The sequence below is a fragment of the Zootoca vivipara genome, chromosome 5, assembly GCF_965207765.1.
Source record: "Zootoca vivipara chromosome 5, rZooViv2.hap1.1, whole genome shotgun sequence".
In the NCBI taxonomy this organism is placed as follows: Eukaryota; Metazoa; Chordata; class Lepidosauria; order Squamata; family Lacertidae; genus Zootoca; species Zootoca vivipara.
In genome coordinates this window covers 11,939,518-11,961,343 of record NC_142588.1, presented here as the reverse complement: position 1 = coordinate 11,961,343, position 21,826 = coordinate 11,939,518, and the positions used below count along the sequence as shown (strand labels likewise).

The following is a 21,826-nucleotide window of genomic DNA, read 5'->3' as shown; positions in this document are numbered from 1 at the left end:
GGGTGGCGCTGTGGGTTAAACCTCAAAGCCTAGGGCTTGCCGATCAGAAGGTCGGCGGTTCGAATCCCCGTGATGGGGTGAGCTCCCATTGCTCGGTCCCAGCTCCTGCCAACCTAGCAGTTCGAAAGCACGTCAAAGTGCAAGTAGATAAATAGGTACTGCTACAGCGGGAAGGTAAACGGCATTTCCGTGTGCTGCTCTGGTTTGCCAGAAGCGGCTTAGTCATGCTGGCCACATGACCTAGAAGCTGTACGCTGGCTCCCTTGGCCAATAACGCGAGATGAGTGCTGCAACCCCAGAGTCGGTCACGACTAGACCTAACGGTCAGGGGTCCCTTTACCCCAGGGGTCCCCAGACTTACCGGCCTTTGGGCCAGTTCCCACCGCGCCGATCGCGCGGCGGGCTGGAGGGCGGGGGGCTGGAGTGCCTTACTGGCACGGCGGCGCGCTTCCAGGTCGGAAAAAAGCGCCGGAAATCGTTTGTGTGCATGCGTATGGGCCTCCCCCGACCTGGAAGTGCACCAGAAATGATCTCTTCTGGGTCGGGAGAGGCCCATACGCATGCGCACAAAGGATTTTCGGCGCTTTTTTCTGACCTGGAAGAGCGCCGCCGCGCTGCGCGCCGTAAGAGCGGGCGGCGGCGGCGAGCGGCGGGGGTCGTCGCGGGCCGGATTGGGAGGCCAATTGGGCCGCATCTGGCCCCCGGGCCGTAGTTTGGGAGCCCTGCTTTACCCTTTACCTTTCTTTGTTAGGTTTTGGCAGAGGCAGAAAAGGACTGCCGTGGTTAAAAAAATCAAATGCATACAAATATACAAATGCATACAAATATATATGCAAATTGGGACTTGCATTCTTTCTCCCACAGCTCAAACCTGGCTTCACCCAACCCCCTGTTTTTGGAAACAGATTTGCTGGCCAGCCTTTCTATTATTCAGGCAGACTGTTTGCGTTTAAAAAGAATTATTTTAAGCACCGCCTGTTAGGGATGGACAAGGATCTGTGGTTTGGGCTTCTTTCGGTTTTTGTCCCCTTCTCTCTCTCTCTCTCTCTCTCTCCCCCCCCCCTCCGGGTCTTCATTCAGTTCACCACATTTCTGCATCAGTCTGCATTTTTATATTGAAATGTGAAAGCAAAAACGTGTGAATTGAGTAATACTGCTATTAGATAGTATGCTAAGAATGCGGGATCTTAGAAATTTGCAATTTGGTGTACACGCCCTAAATGTGCTGCTGATGGTGGTGGTCATGATAATTGACAATGTTCAATTAAATGGAAACGACAGTCCTGTGGCTACTTTAGCAGTGGTGATGAGCAGTATGCATGTTGTCCTGCTAACGCAGGGTGTTGGGGGGGGGGTCGGGGAAACCTTGGACCCAGGTGTCAAACACTACCCCCAGGGCTCACTTATTTGGCCCTTGGGATTCTTACCAGGCCACACCCTCTTTCCCTGAGCCACACCCCCTTACTGGCTTTGGGCTGCAACCTGCTAGAGTGTTTTTGCCTGGTTGGAATGTTTACTTGACCTCTGAACCTGGCTTCTTGCTTGTCTGGACGGAGAATAAAGAGGGATGTGCGACTGGGTCTAGAAACTAGCCTGCTGTACCAGGGTAGAAAATTGTATCCATTGCTCCACCCACTTTTGGCCCTGACGCCACCCACTGCTGGCATGTGGGCATGGCTGCCCAGAAGCAAATGCAGCCCTGGGGCTGAAAAATCTTCCTTAAAAGGTTGCTATCTAAGGGGCGGGGAAGCATATGGAGACTGCCTGGGATGCATGTCGAATCTTATCACTAGACAAACACTGCCAAGCAGATAGTCATTTGCCTGAGTCTGGCAGGGGATTCCAAGTGCAGGGATGGCCCCCCACCTTCGCTAGAGTGAGGCAACTGCTTCAGACAGACAGTGCTATAATAAGGCACCCCCCTCCCACTGCCTGCTATTTCTCCAGAGTTCATCAGCTCTTCCCTTCTGTGGGAGGACAGCAACACATGCTAGCCCAGTTCCATTAACAAGTGGACCCCCAAATTTCAGATCCCCCTGAAACTGATGCCAAAGCTTAGTGCTGGTTTTATGCCGCAAATCCCACGCATCATGCTGTGCGTCCCCCACCCCACCCCAGCCGAGTAATTGACACAGCAAATTGGGGTCACAAGTAAATAGCCAAAAACCCAACGTTGTCAGTTTGACTCCATACAAGGTGTGTGCTGGTTTTGTGCCACAAACCCCACTTTCTGTGTCATCCCCAAAACTGTGTATTTAACACTCAAATCAGGGGCAACAGGTACATCCCAAACAGTGTTCGAAACTCCCATTGTTCTAGGTGCATTTTGCGACAGGGAATTTCATCAGCGTGAGCAGTTTCTGAGCTCTGGGCGCAGTACCGTGCCTAACATTTCAGATTAAAACTGCAGAGTGGAAGGAAAGGAGGACCTTTTTTCTGCCTCCCCACTTCCAGCTACTCTCTGAAGCCTGGAGAAGAGACCCTCTTAAGAATATTAGCGCATAGCTGCCAAGTTATCCCTTTTTTTAAGGGATTTTCCATTATGCTGAATAGGCTTCCTCGCGAGAAAAGGGAAAACTTGGCAGCTATGTATTAGCGGAGTGGGCAGGGGAAGGGCTAGACCATGTGAAAAATGAACATAATATTTTAGCTGCCGTTCATTCATTTTCAGCTTTGTATTAAAAAGCGCGCCTAGACGTTCCACTGTTGCGTCCATTATCTTGGTTTCAGGTCCCATTTAGCTCCTAACTTTCACATCTCCGTATCTAACACTGACCCCAAAGCCCAAGCTTGTCCGATTGACTGCACACTGGTATCAAAGTTGCATGCTGGTTTGGTGCTCTATCCTTAACACACCTGTTGCCCCCAGGTGTGATGAAGGATGCTACCCAATTGCCTAGGCAGAACTGCAGTGCAGCATGACCCAGATTGCCTCAAAATCTTTACCAATCCACTTTATAGATGGGCAGCAAAGGTTAAGAGAAGTGACTTGCTGAAGGCTACGCACCGAATCTGTGGTTGAGGAGGCAGGAGTTTGAAGACTGCCTCCCACTTTTGGCCTGAACACCCTGTTTACTGTGCGTTCTTAATGGAGGCTTGAGCATGGGGGCTGCTCCTAGGCTGCAGGGAACTGAGAAGCAGCCATTGGGTGTTTGAGGAGAGCAGACACGATCACTTCTTTCTTTTATTCCCTACAGGTATGCCATGGCACTGTCCAACAATCACATCTGCCCAGTCCATAATTGGTAAGAGTTCTTCCTTCCTTTGCGCAATGGCTTAAGTTGGTGGCTGTGCCTGTCTGTGTGGGTTTTCCTGGGCTGCTTCTCATCTCCTTGCTCATTTGCTTGCATTCTCCTTCTAGCCAGGAGGGAAAAGACCTTGCTCTGGTATTGAAAGCGCAAGATGGTACCGTTTACTTAGACTCTGTGCTTGCATAGGCTAAAGAACTCCCATTTATGAAAGCCTGAAGATGCAAAAGTTTGCAATTTTGCCAACAATTGCACGGTGCATGTAGTCCGCTATTTAAAGCACAGTCTGCCCACCCACTGCATTACAGGGTTTAAAAATAAAAAAACACCACTTGGTGGTCTTCATACTTGTGGAGAAAAACGTAGGTATGCTAAACAGTTTCACCTTAAGTGGCAGTGAACCTCCAACCTGCAGGCATTGTAATTCAGATTGTTCTGGCCAAGCTCTGCCCACTTCATATACAATGATTCCTGGTGTGGTCTGCAGGGATCAGCCATCAAGCTGGAGTAGCTTGATTTCAAAGCGGGCTGTCGAAGGGAGTCCAATGTGCAGGTCCTGCTGATCAGCAGAATGTTGGCGCTTGCAAATACTTGTGACTTTGCCCGTGTGCTTTGAGTTGAAACTGCAAGGGCGAAGGAAAATGACATCATCCTGATACCAAGAGTATTGACAGGTAGGTGGGCCCAGTCCTCCGGCCAAAATGGATTGAGGGACATAAACACCCCCCCTTCCTGGCTGGAAAAGGGACCTGCGTAATCCTTAAAGGCTCCAAATCCTAAAGGAAAGAGGGACTGGAGTCTTAGTCTTTTTGATTCCGGATAGCTCAGCTGGTTAGAGTGTGGTGCTGATCAATGCCAAGGTTGCAGGTTCGATCCCCATATGGGACAACTGCATATTCCAGCAATCACAGGGGGTTGGACTTAGATGATTCTCAGGGTCCCTTCCAACTCTGTGATTCTCTTTGTGGGGACTTTTACCTCCTCAGCAGGAAACGTCAGCATCATGAGACACCAATAGGCTTTCATGATCAAGAAGTTAGTAAGTAGAGAAGCAACATAGACTGGCTACAAAACATAGCATGAAAACAGTATTTTGAATCCCTCCTCTTCGCCACTTACAAACCTCCCTCCACATTAAAGCACAGTGGTACCTTGGTTCTCAAACTTAATCCGTTCCAGAAGTCCATTCCAAAACCAAAGTGTTCCAAAACCAAGGCGCGCTCTCCCATAGAAAATAGTGCAAAATGGATTACTGGTAATCTGTTCCAGACTTTTAAAAACAACCCCTAAAACAGCAATTTACCATGAATTTCACTATCTAATGAGACCATTGATCCCTAAAATGAAAGCAATAAACAATGTACTGCAGTCACACAATCAATAAATCATTCAGTAGCTGAACTGGGTTCCACACAGTCACAAAAACAGAAAAAAACCCCACAAAAACAAAAACGCAAAATAAATAGCAAAAACAGACCAACCTCAGAATAATACTCAAAACGGAAGTGTGGCACTCAAAACAGAAGTGTGGCACTCATATTGTTCCTATCAATGGAAGCAAAGAGGCACAGAAAGCCACCCAGACAGAGGATTTTAGAGAGTGGAAATGGAGCAGGGCAAGTAAATATTAAGCGAGTGAGCAGAGATGGCGTGGAAAGTGGAGGAAATTCAGGAAACAGAAGGAAGTGTACCAGGTGACATCAAGTCCTGGTGAACCCAAAGGGTTGTGGTGTCACATTTCAGCCAATACTCCCTCTACTCCCTTTTCACAAATTGTTGAAACTTTATTCCCCACCCATATCCCATGTGCTGCTCTTAGGAGCCCAGGGAGCTGGCTTCTGCTAAGTGAGTCCATTGGCCAACTAGCCTGATAGGCAGCAGCAACCCTCCAGGGTTCAGACAGGAGTGTTTCCTAACCCTACCTGGGATTGAACCTGGGACCTTTCACATGCATATGCTCTAAGATGAGGCAGGTAGCAGCTTTGGGGTGCTGTCAAGGGCGAGCTAGCCTTGTTTATGAATTGACCTCATATCCCTTGCGGGTGGGTGTTGGTAGAACCAGTTTCCAGAATTGTTGGCATCCATGTGTCTTGAAAGACAATGGAGTGCTCCACCAGAGGTGAAGTCAAACCACTTTGTTAGCAGCACCGAAGTGACCTTCCTGGGGTGCAAGGCTGGGCAATGTGCATGGAGGTCCTGGGCTGCCCAGACAAGGCTCTTTGGTCCAAAAGAAAGTAGAGCAATATGTTTGGCAGCGGCTTGGCTGCAGGAGTTGCCGGAAGGAGGCATACAAGGCACCGTCCAACCATCTTAGGGTCTCCATTCCAGATTTGTGTAGGGTTTACTCCTTAGCCCAGGCACCCCCAAACTGCGGCCCTCCAGATGTTTTGGCCTACAACTCCCATGATCCCTAGCTAACAGGACCAGTGGTTGGGGAAGGTGGGAATTGTAGTCCAAAACATCTGGAGGGCCAAAGTTTGGGGATGCCTGCCTTAGCCCTTTCTTCTCCTGAAGACATCCTGCAAAACAGTTTTTCTTCTTCTAGATGGGCTACTTTCCCAGGTAAATAGGACTGGGTGAACGGCCTTTTCAGCATTCTGTCATTATGAAGCACATAAATTCTATTCAGCATAATATGATGACAATTTGTCCCCTTGGTTGAAAATTTGGCATGGGAAATCTTCGTTTCCGCTGGAGAACAGTCAGTTTCTCTGGAGACTTCTCATTTTGCTGCTGTGTTATTTTAAGTCGTCAAATAGCTCCAGTGGGAAATGCCAGGAAAGCGATCTCTGCTCCATTTTTGTCATCCCAGTTATTTCATAGAATCGTAGAATTGTAGAGTTGGAAAGGATTCTGAGGGTCATCTAGTCCAGCCCCCTACTTTGCAGGCTGTGTCCCTGCTCCAACTATTGGAGCATTCGTCTAGCCTTATTAATTATTATTATTTGAACAAATGTGCCCCTAGACACCAAAAAGGTGGCTCAGCTCAGTTGGTTAGAGCATGGTGCTGATAATGCCAAGATTGCAGGTTTGATACCTGTAGGGAGCAACTGCATATTCCTGCATCGCAGGGGGTTGGACTAAATGATCCTCAGGGTCCCTTCCAACTCTACAATTCTCTGATTTCTAAAAGTTTATGTTCAATGCTCTTCCCACTTTTCCCTCTTGCCCCACCCACCATTGGCATGTGGATACTGGAAAATTGCCCAGGAGGAAGTGTAGCTCTCAGGCTAAAAACGGGCCCCCAATTCCACCTTAACTAGTTATAGGCATGGTGGGGGAGCCTCACTGCAAGGCAGCTTGTGGAGAGATGGACCTTATCCCTTCACCTATCAGTATGATTCCCTCCCATGCAACTAGGAAGACACCAATGAATTGTCCACACCCCAATCTATTATGTTTGGCAATTGGGCTTGTGCAGAGGTTCAGATCTGGCAGTGACTTGTTGGTTGTTGTTTTTTAATTGTACATAAAAGCCTTTAAAATCAGTTTTGATACTGCCAATGTTTTTATTATAAAGGCTTCTGTTAGCTCCCTTTGAGTTGAATTCGGAGCACAATTCTGCCCCATTTCCCCGCAAACCTCGGCACAACTGTCCTTGCATTTCCCCCCCCCCCAAAAAAAAAGTAGTCAAGGATGAAAATTATTCTGGAGAAGTTACAGGGTGTGCTGGGAGATGAGTCTGAGAGATAGCAGAATGTGTTTCTTGGAAGCTCTTCGTGGCCAAGCATCTCAGCCAAGAAAAAGACATATTTAGTTTGATTCCGCATTTCCAGCTGGGAAATAGCTGATATAAAATATGGATGCACATACTTGCCACGGAAAAGAATCCACCAAGTTTTCTCAATTGCTTCTGTTGCATAAACAGGGGGGGGGGGAGAATATTGAGCTGGGCCAAGAATGCTGTGGTTTGGGGGAGGTCAAGGAGGGACAGAGGAGGAAGGAGGTTGCCACTGTTTGTGTTTCTTGCCTTTAAATAAGTTCAGGGTGTAAACAAAAGAGAGCTTAGGAAGGACGTGGAGAGACACCAAATGTCATCTGTCTGGTTTTGTGGGGATGGGGGTGAGGCTTAGGAGTGAATCTGCCATTTTAACCTGCACATTTCTGAGCCGGTTCAAATGAAAATATTCCCGGCAGTGCCTGTCTCTTGCTAGACTAGAACCTGAGAGAACAGGGTTCAAATTTCCACTTGGCCATAAAGCTCATTGGGTGAGCTTGGGCCAGTCACTGCCTCTCAGTCTAACCTACCGTATATTCCGGCGTACAAGACGACTGGGCGTATAAGACTACCCCCAACTTTTCCAGTTAAAATATAAAGTTTGGGATATACTCTCCATATAAGAAATATGACCTGGCGTATAAGACGACCCCCAACTTTTGAGAAGATTTTCCTGGGTTAAAAAGTAGTCTTATACGCAGGAATATACAGTACCTCACAGAGTTATTGTGAGGATAAAATGAGAAGGGGTCAAGCATGGGGGTGTCTACATTCTTGATCTCCCCCCACCCAATTTTCCAGTAATGCTCTCAATGCATTTTTCCTTGAATAGTTCGGTTGGTTAGAGGCCGTGGTGCTGATAATTCCAAGGTTGCAGGTTCGATCCCCATATGGAACAGCTGCATATTCCTGCATTGTAGGGGGTTGGACTGGATGATCCTCAGGGTCCCTTCCAACTCTACAATTCTATGATTCCATATCCGAGATTTTTGCTGCAAATCATTTGTATGGCAGTCCTTCCAAATGGATGCAATCAGGAAAACCCTTGTTCTGCTCTGCTCATTCTTCCTCTGGCAATCCTGTCATTCAAAATTAGTTCCAACTCTTGAAAAATTAGGGAATCGGTCGTCTTAAAGACCATTCATCTGTATCATCTTATTTATTTAGTGCACTTATATTGCACCTTTTTTATTGAGACCCAAATTGCTTTGATTATATGATGATGATGATGATGATGATGATGATAATAATTTATTATTTGTACCCCACCCATCTGGCTGAGTCTCCCCAGCCACTCTGGGCGGCTCCCAATCGAATATTAAAACAATTAAATATTAGAAACAGGGCTGCCTTCAGATGTCTTTATGTTATATTATTCTTTGTGCATGTGTTTGAAACCCTATATAAGCTTTGTTACAAATTTGCTCTGGACAGTCTTTTCTAACTGGGTCTGCTGAACGATTGGTTGGCAAGGCTGTCCTGTTGCAAAAGTTCATAAACCAGGTTCCTAACTGGATTCGCTGATGCTTGCTGTAATTCTCTTGGTTCCGTGTTTTATTTAAAAGGTGTTCCCTCACCTGGGTAATGAGCAGGTGGTGTAGAAGCCAAATTCTTACCCCATATGGAGTTGTTTTGGCTTTATCATCTTGCAGGGTGAAAGCAAGTGTAGCTGGAGGCTTGGCTGTGCCAGCATCATCTTGGGAAGCTCTGTGTGTAGAGTTAGGCAATGCACAAAGCTACTGTCCAGCCCTTCTCTTGGGGTGGAAGTTGGGAGTGCCTCTTTTCCTGTGTAGCAATTGGTAACCAGGTGCTTAAGGCTGTCAGTAGTGGAGTCAAAGTTACAGGCACAGAACTATAGATGCCAGGAGTTGCCTGGGATCTGCCCCCCCTCTATAATTTTTATTAGATTTTCTGCTTTTACAATTTAAAATTCTCATTTTACATCCTTAAGATATCAGTGACTTCCCTTCTCCTCTTTCCATGGTTCATTTTACATATCATAAATCCCTGCATATTTTACAAAAACTATACCATTCAGTATTCCATTACTGCATCCATCAAAACTTATTTACACTGTTGAATTTACCTTAATGCTGCCAGCGTTTTCAGCTGTGCACAGTTATTTCCCATATATTCAATGAATGTTTTCCAATCTTCTTTAAACGTATGTACTTCTTGTTCTCTAATTCTATATGTTAAGTGTGCAAGTTGTGCATATTCTGTCAGCTTAAGTTGTCATTCTTCTTCGGTTGGGACCTCGCTCGTTTTCCATTTTTTGACCAACAAAACACAGGCTGCAGTAGTAGCAGACATAAATAACCTTTTTTGACACCTGAAAATTTCAGCCTGAATTATCCCCAACAGGAAGGACTCTGGGTTTTTTTTTTGAAAGTACTTTTGAACAATTTTTTCCCGTTCATTATGGGTCATTTCCCAATACTCGTTCACCCTTTTACAAGTCCACCACATATGAAAGAATCCACCTCTTTGCATCTCCAGATGCAATGCAAAGAGGATCTGCTTCTGCATTGAAAATTCATTTCCCTCGACCATTCTTCACCCATTCATAAGAAAAGGAATTGCATTCTAATATTACCAAAGGGGACTTCAGTGAAATTCTCATGCATGGAGTGCAGGGTTTTTGTCACGCTTTATGTATCTTTTGCTGTGGCCAAGGGATTTTGCGAGTGTGTTTTTCTTCCATTTACAAATCATCTCTCCACTGCATTTTGCAGTGCATGCCTGTCCCCCAAACCCCATGATGTCCTTGGCTAGGTTTTCTGGAGAGGCTGTGCTCCTGACAGATGCCCATTGTTAATTCTTCTTAAGGGAAGCCCTTTTCTCTTTTAAAAATACACCAGTGTGGAAAGATGGATTAGAAAACAGGAAAGACTTGCGTTAAAAACAAAATCAACAAATGCGCCAGTCTCAGGGGCTTGGTAACCAGCCTCCTACCTGTCATGGATGTCATGGAGTAATCTGGAATTGGAGAGCACTGGGAAAATGTTCAATGGGAACTAAACACAAACACGGGATGCGGGTGGTGCTGTGGTGTAAACCACTGAGCCTTGGGCTTGCCGATTAGAAGGTCGGTGGTTTGAATCCCCGTGACGGGGTGAGCTCCTGTTGCTCGGTCCCAGCTCCTGCCAACCTAGCAGTTCGAAAGCACGTCAAACTGCAAGGAGATAAATATCATTCTGGAGAAAAATTATTCTGGAGAAGTTACAGGGTGTGCTGGCAGGAAGGTAAATGGCGTTTCCGTGCGCTGCTCTAGCTTCACCAGAAGCGGCTTAGTCATGCTGGCTACATGACCCGGAAAAACTGTCTGCAGACAAATGCTGGCTCCCTCGGCCAGTAAAGCAAGATGAGCGCCGCAACCCCCTAGTCGTTCGTCCTTTACCTTTAAACACAAACACACACCACCCTTCGCCACTTCTCAACCAGTAAGGCAAGGTCAGTCCCGCAGCCATCAAAATGATAAAGGAAAGCACCCGTTAGTGAATGGGACAAAGAAAGACAGGCCTCTTCATGGGGGAAAAAGACTTTCAAGAAACTGGAAGACCAGTTTCAGCAAGTCCGGCTTTGTTTCCTTTCCCCCTCTTTCCCTTAGGGCAAAGCCACCTTGCGATTTCTGGGAATGGTTGCATCCTCTGGCCAAACCCGTGCATGAGTCATGTCTATTCCAGGGAAAGCTCTCCCCTCCTCTGGGCCATTTGGAGTCTGTTGAACTGGTGGCCCAATTTCTAGAACCAGCTGCAGGAAGGCCTGCCTCTGTGCCTTTGAAAGGGAGGCTCGCCCCCCTCATCTGCATCTGATCTGTATTTCCGATAAGGCATCTGAGGAAAGAGGAGCATTTGTTTTGTTTTTGTTTTTTGGAGCTTCCAGAAGTGCTAAGCCAGTCCACTATGATTGGGGTTATTTGTCTGACACAGAGCTGTATCTAGGCAACTTACAGCCAAGTTTTAAAACGCCAAGCTTCCATCAAAATGCCCACGTGAAGAGGAAAGCCTTTGTGGCACAGGGTAAAAAATGTCAGTGTCAGCACCGGGCAAGCTTCACTTGGGACATCAGCCGATGGTGAACTGAAAAAACTTCCCTAGTTGCCACCCTCCGAGCGCCTCTGGGAGGGACACACAGATAAGGGCCCCAGACTAGGTTTATATGTTTGAGAAAGCTTTGGGTCTTCAGAATCCAGCCTTGTCCCTAATATTGTTGCTCTCCTGCTGCATTCAAGGGTTGCACATTTGAAAAGAGGTGCTCTTCATGGGGATAGATATAACGTTTTTAAACAAAAAATTGGGATTCTTTGAATTCCATGCTTGCCCAGCTGTCGTGTGGCATTGCAGAATATCTGTCCTTGGGAATATATATCTAGTTGGTAAGTGTGCTGCTTCCTGGTTCTTCATACTCTCTATATCTGGGAAATCTACTGCACCTGTAATTAGTTTTTGCTGGTCCATAGAATTCGATGCCAGGTGATATTTGGGAGAGTTTGGGCCGTTTCTAGACAGGATGGCATTTTTCTGAATTGACCCAAACTTCTTTTTTGGGGAAAAATAGATTTTAAAAGTTGTTTGCATTGTTTAGAGGTGTAAAGCCTTAATGTAATGCGTTCTGCTTTCCTTTGCAGGATTTATAATCAATCTTGTGAGCTGGATAGCCCTATTTTCTGCTGTACGTTGGATCATATCCCTCTTGTCAGGTAAGGAACACTATTCCTTGCTCCCTGGGGCAGGTTGGTGGGTGATGTCTGGAATTTAGAAGCAGCCTTGTAGGCCAGGGATCCAAAATTTCAGGGCAAATATAGCCCTCCATTCTTTTCCAACTGGCCTTCAGGACTCTCCCCAGGCCACAACTTATCACCAGCCCAGCTCTGCATCCTCTTCATATGCTTTTGCCTGGCTGGGGTGTGTCCTCGGGGCTGCTTCCAACAGAATATACAAAACCACAGTAGAATATCGCACATTAAAAGCTTCCTGATACAGGGCTGCCTTCAGATGTCTTTGATAAATTGTGTAATTTTTTTATCTCTTTGATATCTGGCAGTAGGGCATTCCACAGGGAGGGTGCCACTACCGAGAAGGCCCTCTGCCTGGTTCCCTGTAACCTCACTTCTCACAGTGAGGGAACCACCAGAAGACCCTCAGAGGTGGACCTCAGGGTCCAGGCTGAACAATGAGGGTGGAGACGCTCCTTCGGGTGTACAGGTCCAAAGTCTTTTAGGACTTTAAAGGTCAGCACCAACACTTTGAATTGTGGTTGGAAACGTACTGGGAGCCAATGTAGGCATTTTTGAACTGGTGTTATATGGTCCTGGCTGCTCAAGTTTATAAAAGAGTTGGGCCTGGTGAGCACTCATTGTTCCAATCCCCTATAGTTATAATCTGTGGGTTGCCATCCAATTTTTTTCTGCTCCAATTTTGATTTTAAGCTGTATTTTAATCAATCGTTTGATTTATGCTTTTAATGTATCATACTTTGACGTTAGCTGCCCTGAGCCCGCTCCTGGCCAGGGAGGGTGGGGTATAAATAATTTTATTAAAAATATTATTATTATTTATTATAGAGCGATTAACAGCACATTATAATAAATGAATCATTGAGAAAGGAAAATATAATGTGGCTGTTGCATGCAAAGATTATAATATGCAAGAGTAAAATTAATTACAATTTAAACACTGCTGAATTGTACATTGCCCCTCCCTCCTTATTTAAATCTTCCAACATAATCTTAGCTGTCCTAACTACAGGAACTTTTAAGAGTTTATTTACCAGGCCAGAGTGAAATTCCAGGCTAGAATATAAGATCTAGGAAAATCTGAACAGAAAACTAGCCCAAGCAAGCTTTGTTTTCATGCCACAGTGGGGACCAAGGCCTCATGTGATGCAGTATTTGACTGGGGTGCCAAAATTTCCTGGGACTGTTCTCCTTATCTGGTCTTCTGATGCCTGTGAGATAACATGCTTTGATACCTTCTCAATGTTCTCCCTACAGCAAGTGTGGTACCTTCCCCCCAGAGAGCTGCTTCTTCAGCCTGATCTGCAGCTTGGGCTCATTCATGGGTGAGTCGGTTTGTCCCGAAGCAAATATTTGGATTTGTTTGTAAGAAAAGAAGTGTTAGAGAACAAAATATGGGGGTGGGGGGGGGAGAATGGGAAATTGGGAAGGAGAGGAATGGTCTCCCTCTGGAGGTTGTGGTGGACCCTGGAGATTCTGGGCCCTGAGCACTGTAGCTGTTTTGCTGGTGGTGGCTGGCATGCTTTGAAATAAATAGATAGATAGATAGATCGTTAGATAGATAGATAGATAGATATAGATAGATAGATAGATAGACAGACAGACAGACAAAGGCTAGGGATATCTTTTTCTCTTAAATGAAAAAAAGAGATTTTAAGGCATTAGCTGCCTCATATATTTGGTATGAGTTGCAAGAACTCATTTGGTGGAGCACCAATGTTCTTGCTCTTTTTCTGGCTTACGAAGGGGCAGAAATGCCGGTCCTGTGTGCAAGTTAGGTGGAGGCTTTTCAGGCAATGGTTGAGGCTGATTCTTGCTTCCTTTTCTTAGTGATGCTGGTTGGCCTGCTGAGATATGCGCACGTTATAGAGCATTACGGCTCTTCTCTTCTCAACACTTTGGGGCTGGCTTTAGGCTGGATCTGTGCAGCTGGCCTCATTATGGTGGGCAACTTCCAGGTAAGACGACTGACTCCTCCGTTTGTGTAAAGTGTGGTAGGGAATCTGTGGCCTTCTAGGTGTTGTTTGATTGTAACTTTCATCACTCCTGCCCATCGGCCATGCTGGCTGGGAAAGTTGGGGGGTTGTAGTCCCAGAACGTCTGAAGGTACACAGACGTCCCTGATATAAAGCCTTAAGACAGGAGAGGGCAGTTTGAGTTTAAAGAGGAGAATGCATGTCTCTTATCTAGGATGCTCTGCTTCTGAATATCGCACAACAGTGGCCTTGATTACCTAGTCATCTTATGCTTATATGAGCATTGTAGAGATATTTTATGTTACTTTTATATAATTTCTATGTTGTGCTATCAGAGAGTGAGTGGGTGAGATGTTAAAGTCAAGTGGCATGTCTATATTTCAGGAGATAGATTGGGGATTAAATCTGTAGATTAAAATTAAAACGTTATCCATGTTTGTGGGAGAAATACAAAAGTACCTTTTTAGCGGGGTGAAACACATATGTTTTGTGGCTTACTAAGGGTTAGAAATTATGCGATTTAATCCCTTTTATTTGTGGCCTGCTGACCTCCCCCTCTTCACCCACGTTGCAGAGAATGAACCACACATTTTTAGTAAGATAAACAAAAATGGTTTACTTACATTTCAATGCAGGCAGCAAATAGAACGCAAGTAAGAAAACCTCAGGTACAAAATATAAAAAGCTGGCTTGAAAAATGACTGTGTGTGTGTGTCTGGAGTGCCTAGACACGTCTGATCATTTTGGAAGCATGGTGGAGAGAGAGTCTCCTCAGAGGCAGGAGAAAGTATAAAAGGTTATCTCCATTGTTACAGAATTCTCTCCCAAAGGAGGCAGGGGAGTGACTTCACAGAGGGCCTTCTCTAGGAAGTTCAAGAACTCTCTGTGTAGTAGCCCCGTGCTTGTCTAGCAAAACATGCATTTGTGGTTTGGCTGCAAACCCCACATATATGTGGCAAAATGTCACAAGAGTTGAGCCTAGGGACAGGAGTGTCATTATTGACACTAGGATCCGTGGAGAAGGAAGCCATCGTAGCATAGTTTAGTGTCAGACACTGGCAGACTTCCTCTGCTTTTAATAGTCATGGAAAAGAAGAATTCTGCCACCTTTGGCACCCTCTCTCACTGTAGCATTGTGACCTGGCAATTTTAAGGGTGCAGCAAAGGTCAAGGAGCACTGTGGGAAGCTGAATGTCACATATATTTAAACCTGCCAACCAATTATTTGGCTGCAGGTGTCTTGTAAATTTATTTAGCGGCCTGGCTATATTTGCTACTTTATTTTTAAGTTCCTTTTCTCATAATTCCTAATATTGCATTTGCCTTTTTCACTGCTGCAGGAGGCTGAATGGAACTTTTCATTGGGCTGCCCTGCCAAAACTCCCTCTTTTGTAGGTGGCCACAGCCCCATTAGCTCTGAACCACATGGTCTGAATCAAACCATCGTGGGTCAGACTAGACATGAAGTGGAAGCTTTGTGTTTGAATCTCCTAAAACCCATTACCCCTTGAAAAATAGGTGAGGGCATTTGGGATTGAAGTCAGGGGAGGGGGGGGCTTAACCTTTCGCCCCTGCACCGTGGCCCCAGTTTCAACACCCTCCCCAATCTCTGATAAGCTGTGGAGGGGGAAATTGGTGGGCTTTAAGAATGCAAACCCAAAGGTTTACCTGTCTGTAACCAGTAGCATATTTAGAGGGGGGGAGGGATTTGGAGTTGCTTTGTTAGAAAGCAAAGGGTCTTTGGGTCTCCAGAGATGGAACCCCCGCTTCCGGTTTAGTTTGACACTGTTGCTTACACGATTGCAGTTCCTCTTCTGGCACAAAAGGAGGATGGTGCTGTGTGAAAACCTCTGCCTGGGCAGCTAATGCTTTATTGCAGTGCCTGGCCTTCTCTTCCTGCCTCTGACTATTCTTAATGGGCGTGGAGAGATGTCTGTTCAAAGCTGAAGGAGCTGGATCTGCCAAGGCCCTACCCCTGCAAAGCATCTTGGCAACAAGCTGTGTAGTAACTGGCTGCGAAAAATTGATTCATAGAAACATTCTCATTCTCCTGCACATGTAGACTGGGCAACCCAATTGGTTGCGTACTGCTGGGATAGCTCCATCAGTAGAGCATGAGACTCTTAATCTTAGGGTTGTGGGTTCGAGCCCCACATTGGGCCAACAGATTCCTGCATTACAGGGGGTTGGGTTACAGATTCCTGCATTACAGGGGGTTGGGCACATTCTACTCATGTAAAAACACGCTGATTTCCAGACTGTCCGTGGGCCGGATTTAGAAGGCGATTGGGCTGGATCTGGCCCTCAGGCCTTAGTTTGCCTACCCGTGGGTTAGAGGACCCTCGGGGTCCCTACAGTTCTGTGACTGCGTGCTTTGTATTCCTAATCAGGCGCTGCTTCTTTCTCCTAGGTGGACCATGCTAAAGTCCTGCATTACATCGGGGCAGGTGTGGCGTTCCCTACCAGCATGCTTTTCATACTCCTTCAGTCCATCCTGACTTACCGCATGGCAAAATCCAGAGGCCATTACTGGACTGGGCATCTGCGCAGCATCCTGGCAGCCCTGGCTTTCATCACCCTCATCTTCAGTATCCTTTCTGCAGCAACATGGTGTGGTTGGGTTTTTTTTGGGGGGGGGGGGAAGGAGGTGGAATAGATGTATCCAGAGGCAAATAGGAGTGATGGATCACATTGAATTAGAGTTTGGCCAGGCAAGCCGAGGCGGAGACTGGAGAGAGGTCTGCCTGGCTATAAATAGGGCCCTTAATGCATTTTGGGTTGTGGAAACAGAAGGGCCAGACTACGTATTAAATCATGTAAACGTTGACTCACAGCTACATCTCTTTGGGAAGAGCCATGCTCTTCCCCTAAATTACAGGGGTCTGAGTCACATCGAGAAATTGGAGCAGAATGAGCAAGTGATATCCCACCCCACCCCAACTGCTGAGGTCCTGGTGCAATTGAGGAGGTGCTGTGGTTGAATTTTTAAGAAATGTAGATGGGTGAAAGAAAAACTCCCATGAACCTCCAGAGACTCTTCCAGTTGGGCAATGGAAGACTCATGCTGGAAACAGCGTCCAGTTCTGCGATGGACTTAATAATAGGTTCATTCTAGAGTCCACACTCCAGCACCTTGCAGCGTGAAAGCTTCATTGTTGTTGTTGTTTAGTCGTGTCCGACTCTTCGTGACCCCATGGACCATAGCACGCCAGGCACTCCTGTCTTCCACTGCCTCCCGCAGTTTGGTCAAACTCATGTTCGTAGCTTCGAGAACACTGTCCAACCATCTCGTCCTCTGTCGTCCTCTGTCAAGGACGAAAGCTTCATAGTGCCTGCTATAGGGTGGGGAGTGGGGAGGAATTGGTTGGCTGGGAGAAGAAAGAGGGGCCAAGAAGTACTGGACTTGTGGCATTTCTGAGGAAAGGACAAGGAGCAGGAGATGGAATGTACAGAGAGCAAGAGGTTTGGGCTAAATATTACCCTAAACCTCCCTGGAAAGTTACAAGGTGCCTGCTCTGGGAGATTTAAATAAACAAAGGCGAAATGAGGTTTTATCAGGGTTGCTCAAGACAGAAGGCATCCTACCCCGGAGTGGGGGGAGGGGTGTATGGGAATATGCATTAGAAGCCCTTCTTTCCTCACAAGGTGGAATCACATATTACCAGAGTTCATTGCTGCTTTTTAGGGGTTGTTATTGTTTCCGCAGAACACCAGCTGACGAGACAGCAATTTGAAAGGGGCTGATGCGGAGGGGCCTCTTAATATTTTTCTCTTGGGCTGTTTTGCAGCTGAAAACTGCATCCTATCCGCTTTTAGCCCCACTGGAGCAAATTAACGTGCATCTCATTGTTTCTTCTGGCCCAAGGGATAAGTGGCTGAGGGGCATTTGTCACTGGAAAAGAGCCTACAATGTGGAAGTTAAGAAGCCCTCCTCCTCCTCCGATTTTTAACTTGCAGCCACACTTTGCCAAAAGAAAAAGTCTCCCTAAAAAGGGATATTTTCGCTCCCAAGATGATAACCCGATCGATAGCGGTTGTTTTGGACGACTGTTGAAGAACAGTCCACATGACTGTTGGAACTAGTCAAGCAGCCTATGTTTTAACTTCCATACTTATTTCCGGCTGTGAGGCCAATGGCACTCACACTGTCAAATGCTACAGAGGAGTGGCTTTCTGTGTGGCTGAAGTCCCCCACTACCCCCCTCCATCCTCACCGCCATTCGGCTTATAAATGATAATCAATATACGGTACATCCTAATATTCTATGATAGGTGGATGCTGCGGTATCTGATGTGAAGGATAACGGAGGGAACAGTCAAAAACACTTGCACTCAGAATAAAAGTATCACTGATGTGAAAAGGTATTAAAAATGCTGACTGAAGTTGCTCCATGAACATTCACTATAATGTAAAGGTTTCCTGTGATGAAGCTTCAGTCTTCTTTTAGTACAGAAAGATGTCCAAAACCCAGTTTGCACTGAGGGCAGTGTGTTTCCTGCTTTAAAACACTGGCCAAGGTGTGTATAGTTAGCTGTTTTGCAGACATGGGAGATTCTCTGTGAGATATTTAAAATTATATTTAATAACCACGACCTATGCTAAACTGCTTTTGTCAAAAAATAGACTCCCTACTCTCCAGGGCTGAGGCAACAAATGTGCCACATTTAGTTAGGCCCGAAGCCTGACACTGTAGATCAGAAATCCCCAAACTCGGCCCTCCAGATGTTTTGGGATTACAATTCCCATCATCCCTGACCACTGGTCCTAGTTACAGGTAGGTAGCCCTGTTGGTCTGCCATGGTCAAAACAAAATAAAAAAATCCTTCCAGTAGCACCTTAGAGACCCACTAAGTTTGTCATTGGTATGAGCTTTCGTGTGCATGCACACTTCTTCAGATACACTGAAACAGAAGTCACCAGACCCTTATATATAGTGAGAGGGTGGGGAGGGGTATTACTCAGAAGGGTGGTAGGAATGGGTGATTGGCTGGTAGGTGTGGTAAACCTGTTGACAACTGTTAACGACTGCAATAGGTCGTACAGGAAAAAGCAGGGGTGAGTTGGCTAAAAATAGCTTTATCATGTATAATGAGATAAGAATTCAATGTTTCTATTCAGACCAGGTCTCTCCATGGTTTAAAGTTTGGTAATAAGTTGCAATCCAGCAACTTCTCTTTCCAGTCTATTTCTGGTCCTGTTAGCTAGGGATGATGGGAGTTGTAGTCCCAAAACATTTGGAGGGCTGGGTTTGGGGGTGCCTGCTGTAGATATTTAAAAAGTGGGGAATAAGTAGCTAAATAAACCTGACGTGGCACATCTTTTCCTGTAAATGTGTAGTAGCAGGTTCTAGGTTGTTCCAGTTCAGCACCTCTCTAAACTATCCATGAATAATTAACTTGTAGGTTGCCGGGGCGAGAGGGGGAAATGAATGTGATGTGGACTTTCCCAGGGCTTGAGACGGGTAAAAAAAATAAGAAGAAGCAAGAGTGTTAATATGCATCCAAAGTCTTTTGAGGTGGGATGGGTTCCAACAAATAACAAGGGTGCTGTTGAAGGTCTTGTTTCCCCCCAGTTGTTGTATTTTCATGTTTATTTGGGTTAGTGTGTGATCTCCACACACACACCCCATGCCACAGAGACTGTGTTTTTGTATTCCCCAGCCTTTAGCCCAGAAATAGCTCAAGACGTTTTGTTGCCTGAGGCTCAGGATAAGATCCCATGTAAAGAAGTTGATTGGACTGGCATTTGAATCTTACCTCAATGCGAGAGATAGGACAATGCCCTCAGCTGCTGCAGAGCAGGGCTCATGGCACAGAGAACAACTCTGAAACACAGGAGGAATGACAATAGGTCCGCTCCTGCCACCTCCTCCCTAGCATCTACAGCCTGAAGCAGCCACAACACTGCCTAGTGGTTGTACCGGCCCCTGACTTTACATGGGATGGGGTGCTTGGAATAGGAGATAGGCTAAATGAGGTGAGGTAGACCATTTTTCAGCTTGTCCTCTTCCCAGTGGGCTGATATTGCCAGAGATCCTGCAAAAGGAGAATTCATTAGCTGGGGAAACATTAGCTAATTCTGAGCAGCAAAGAGAGTATAGTTCATTCAAAAGGGAAACAAAATGTTTCACGTCAGATAGCGGCATTCAAAGTTGCTGTTGCGGGTTTTTGCCTGCTTTACAGTACAATGAAACTTGATGACAAGAAGCCAGCTCAGTTCAAATAAGGTTTGCATACTGTTTTATGAGACTGAGATCATAAGGAACAGCTACACTAAAGGGCTGGGGTTTTTCACAAGCGGTGCTTGCAGGCCCCCGTCTGAACTCTTCACTTTTTGTAAAATTAGTGAGTCTGCTGAAGTTCAGAAAAAACAAAACAAAAAGCAAACGGGTGAGGCTGCTCAGAGTAGCATTCTGAATAGGTCTTTCTTGCCTTAAGATGCTTAAGTGTTTGGCATGCAAGACGAGGCTGTTACAAGTGTATATATGCTGGTTTTGCACCTGTGTGGACTATTCAAAGCCAGCTGTTACCAAGTTGATAATTCTGGATCCAGCAGATGGGAGCCTCCCACCACTAATTTTACTAAGCCAGTTAGACCCTGCCCTGCCCTGTTTCTGGTGAGATCCTTCCAACAGCTTGTTTGCCTTGACTTTAGCACCCCCATGTGGCGTATTTTTCATCCAACAGAGTTTCGTCCTGCAACACCTAGCCGCCCTCTGCGAATGGATGTTCATCATAAACGTCCTCGTCTTCTACGGCACCTTCACAGCTGAATTTGGAGCCATCTCCACGGACACCTTTCTGGTTCTCCTGAAAGCCAGGCGGACTCCCAAAAGCTTCAAAGTGGATAGCAGCACACCAAGCATGTCACATGTTCACAGCCATTTGGAGAACATGGCCATGATGGGAAGGGATGGCTAGGAAACTGGTTCCTCGCAAGAGCCGGGGAGAGCTGTGCTTACTGGGACTTCCAACGATACCAAAAAAAAAAAAAGGGAGAAAAGACAGAATATTGTTGTGAACTTGCCTTAAGAATCACCTCTTGTATTTATTTTGCCTATGTTAACACACTTAACGGTGCCATGGGCATAGCCACATTCCAGTACCACCAGTAGCCTTTATGGAGCAAGATTTCCATATCCTTGGATCAAAGACTCTCCTTCCAATGTGCACAAGAGGAGGGAGAAGATGACAAATGGCAATACTGAGAAGTGTAGGTAGGATACCTGTTGCCATTGACGAGAGAGAGTAAGACAGATTTAATTTTGGGTAAGTGGCACAGCTCACCTTTTTGGCACCTGCAGTTTAGTACCTGGGTTGAAGAAAGATGCCCATGATCTGGATTTCAGACCCACAGCAGATATGGACTTTTTTTTAAAAAAAAAACACCTGGGACTTGGAATCAGATGTGAGCTGTCCCTATAAAACGTGCTCCTTTCATCCAAGGAGAGAAGCCCTCTTTTGAAGTGGCCTTAATTTCTTCAGGACCAAAAGTATGTGTTGCGTTAGTTGTTGCTTTTTGCCAACTTAGTGCGGTTCTGTTTACTCGAGCAAGAGGATTAGCAGTGAGCAATAATTACAAGAGGCTTTCGTTTTATGCTCCTTGAAAAAGTCCCAGCTGAGTTGGTAGCCGATTGCTTATCAAGGAAGTCTTGGGCAAGTCCAGAATGTCTCTGATCAGTCTCACATCACTGTCTCACATCACTAAATCTCACCGGAAGGATCCTCTGCAACACAAGTCGACAGCCCTGGTGGTGCTGTCCCACATAGGAGAAGTCTTGGGAAACCCAAATCTTCCGCGTAGCTTTCTTAGAGATGTCATCCTCTCCCTGTTCTAGGTGCTAGCAACGGTTGTTGCCTCCAAAGAGCTCAACGGGGACTATCCTCCTGGTTTTCTTTGCTATGCTTCCCATCCCCAAAAATGCAATTCAAAAACTGTAAGGACTTTGGGATACTTGTTTTCTTCCCAGCAGAGAGCTGGAAAGTCCGCAGACCCAGGGAGACAAACTAGTGCATTCCAAGCCGTCACAAAAGTTTGTCAGATTCTGCACCCTTATCTTGTGGAACAAGACAAAGACTGTGGTTCACCTAGTGCTTTACTCCATACCGAAATGCCTTTAACATGCTCAGCAGCGTTTTGTTCAGG

General features: G+C 46.0%; 1 protein-coding gene across 1 annotated transcript in view; it reads left to right on the top strand.

Moving 5' to 3' along the window:
• LOC118096429 (transmembrane protein 150A) overlaps positions 1 to 21,051 on the top strand; it is a 32,386-nt gene extending 11,335 nt beyond the window's left edge. The window contains exons 2-7 of the mRNA XM_088670074.1: positions 3,198 to 3,245; positions 11,597 to 11,668; positions 12,962 to 13,029; positions 13,535 to 13,662; positions 16,091 to 16,270; positions 20,347 to 21,051. Coding sequence (XP_088526200.1) covers positions 3,198 to 3,245; positions 11,597 to 11,668; positions 12,962 to 13,029; positions 13,535 to 13,662; positions 16,091 to 16,270; positions 20,347 to 20,601 — 751 coding nt within the window. The 3' untranslated portion in view covers positions 20,602 to 21,051. The remainder of the gene's footprint in view (positions 1 to 3,197; positions 3,246 to 11,596; positions 11,669 to 12,961; positions 13,030 to 13,534; positions 13,663 to 16,090; positions 16,271 to 20,346) is intronic.
• Positions 21,052 to 21,826: the final 775 nt, after the last annotated feature.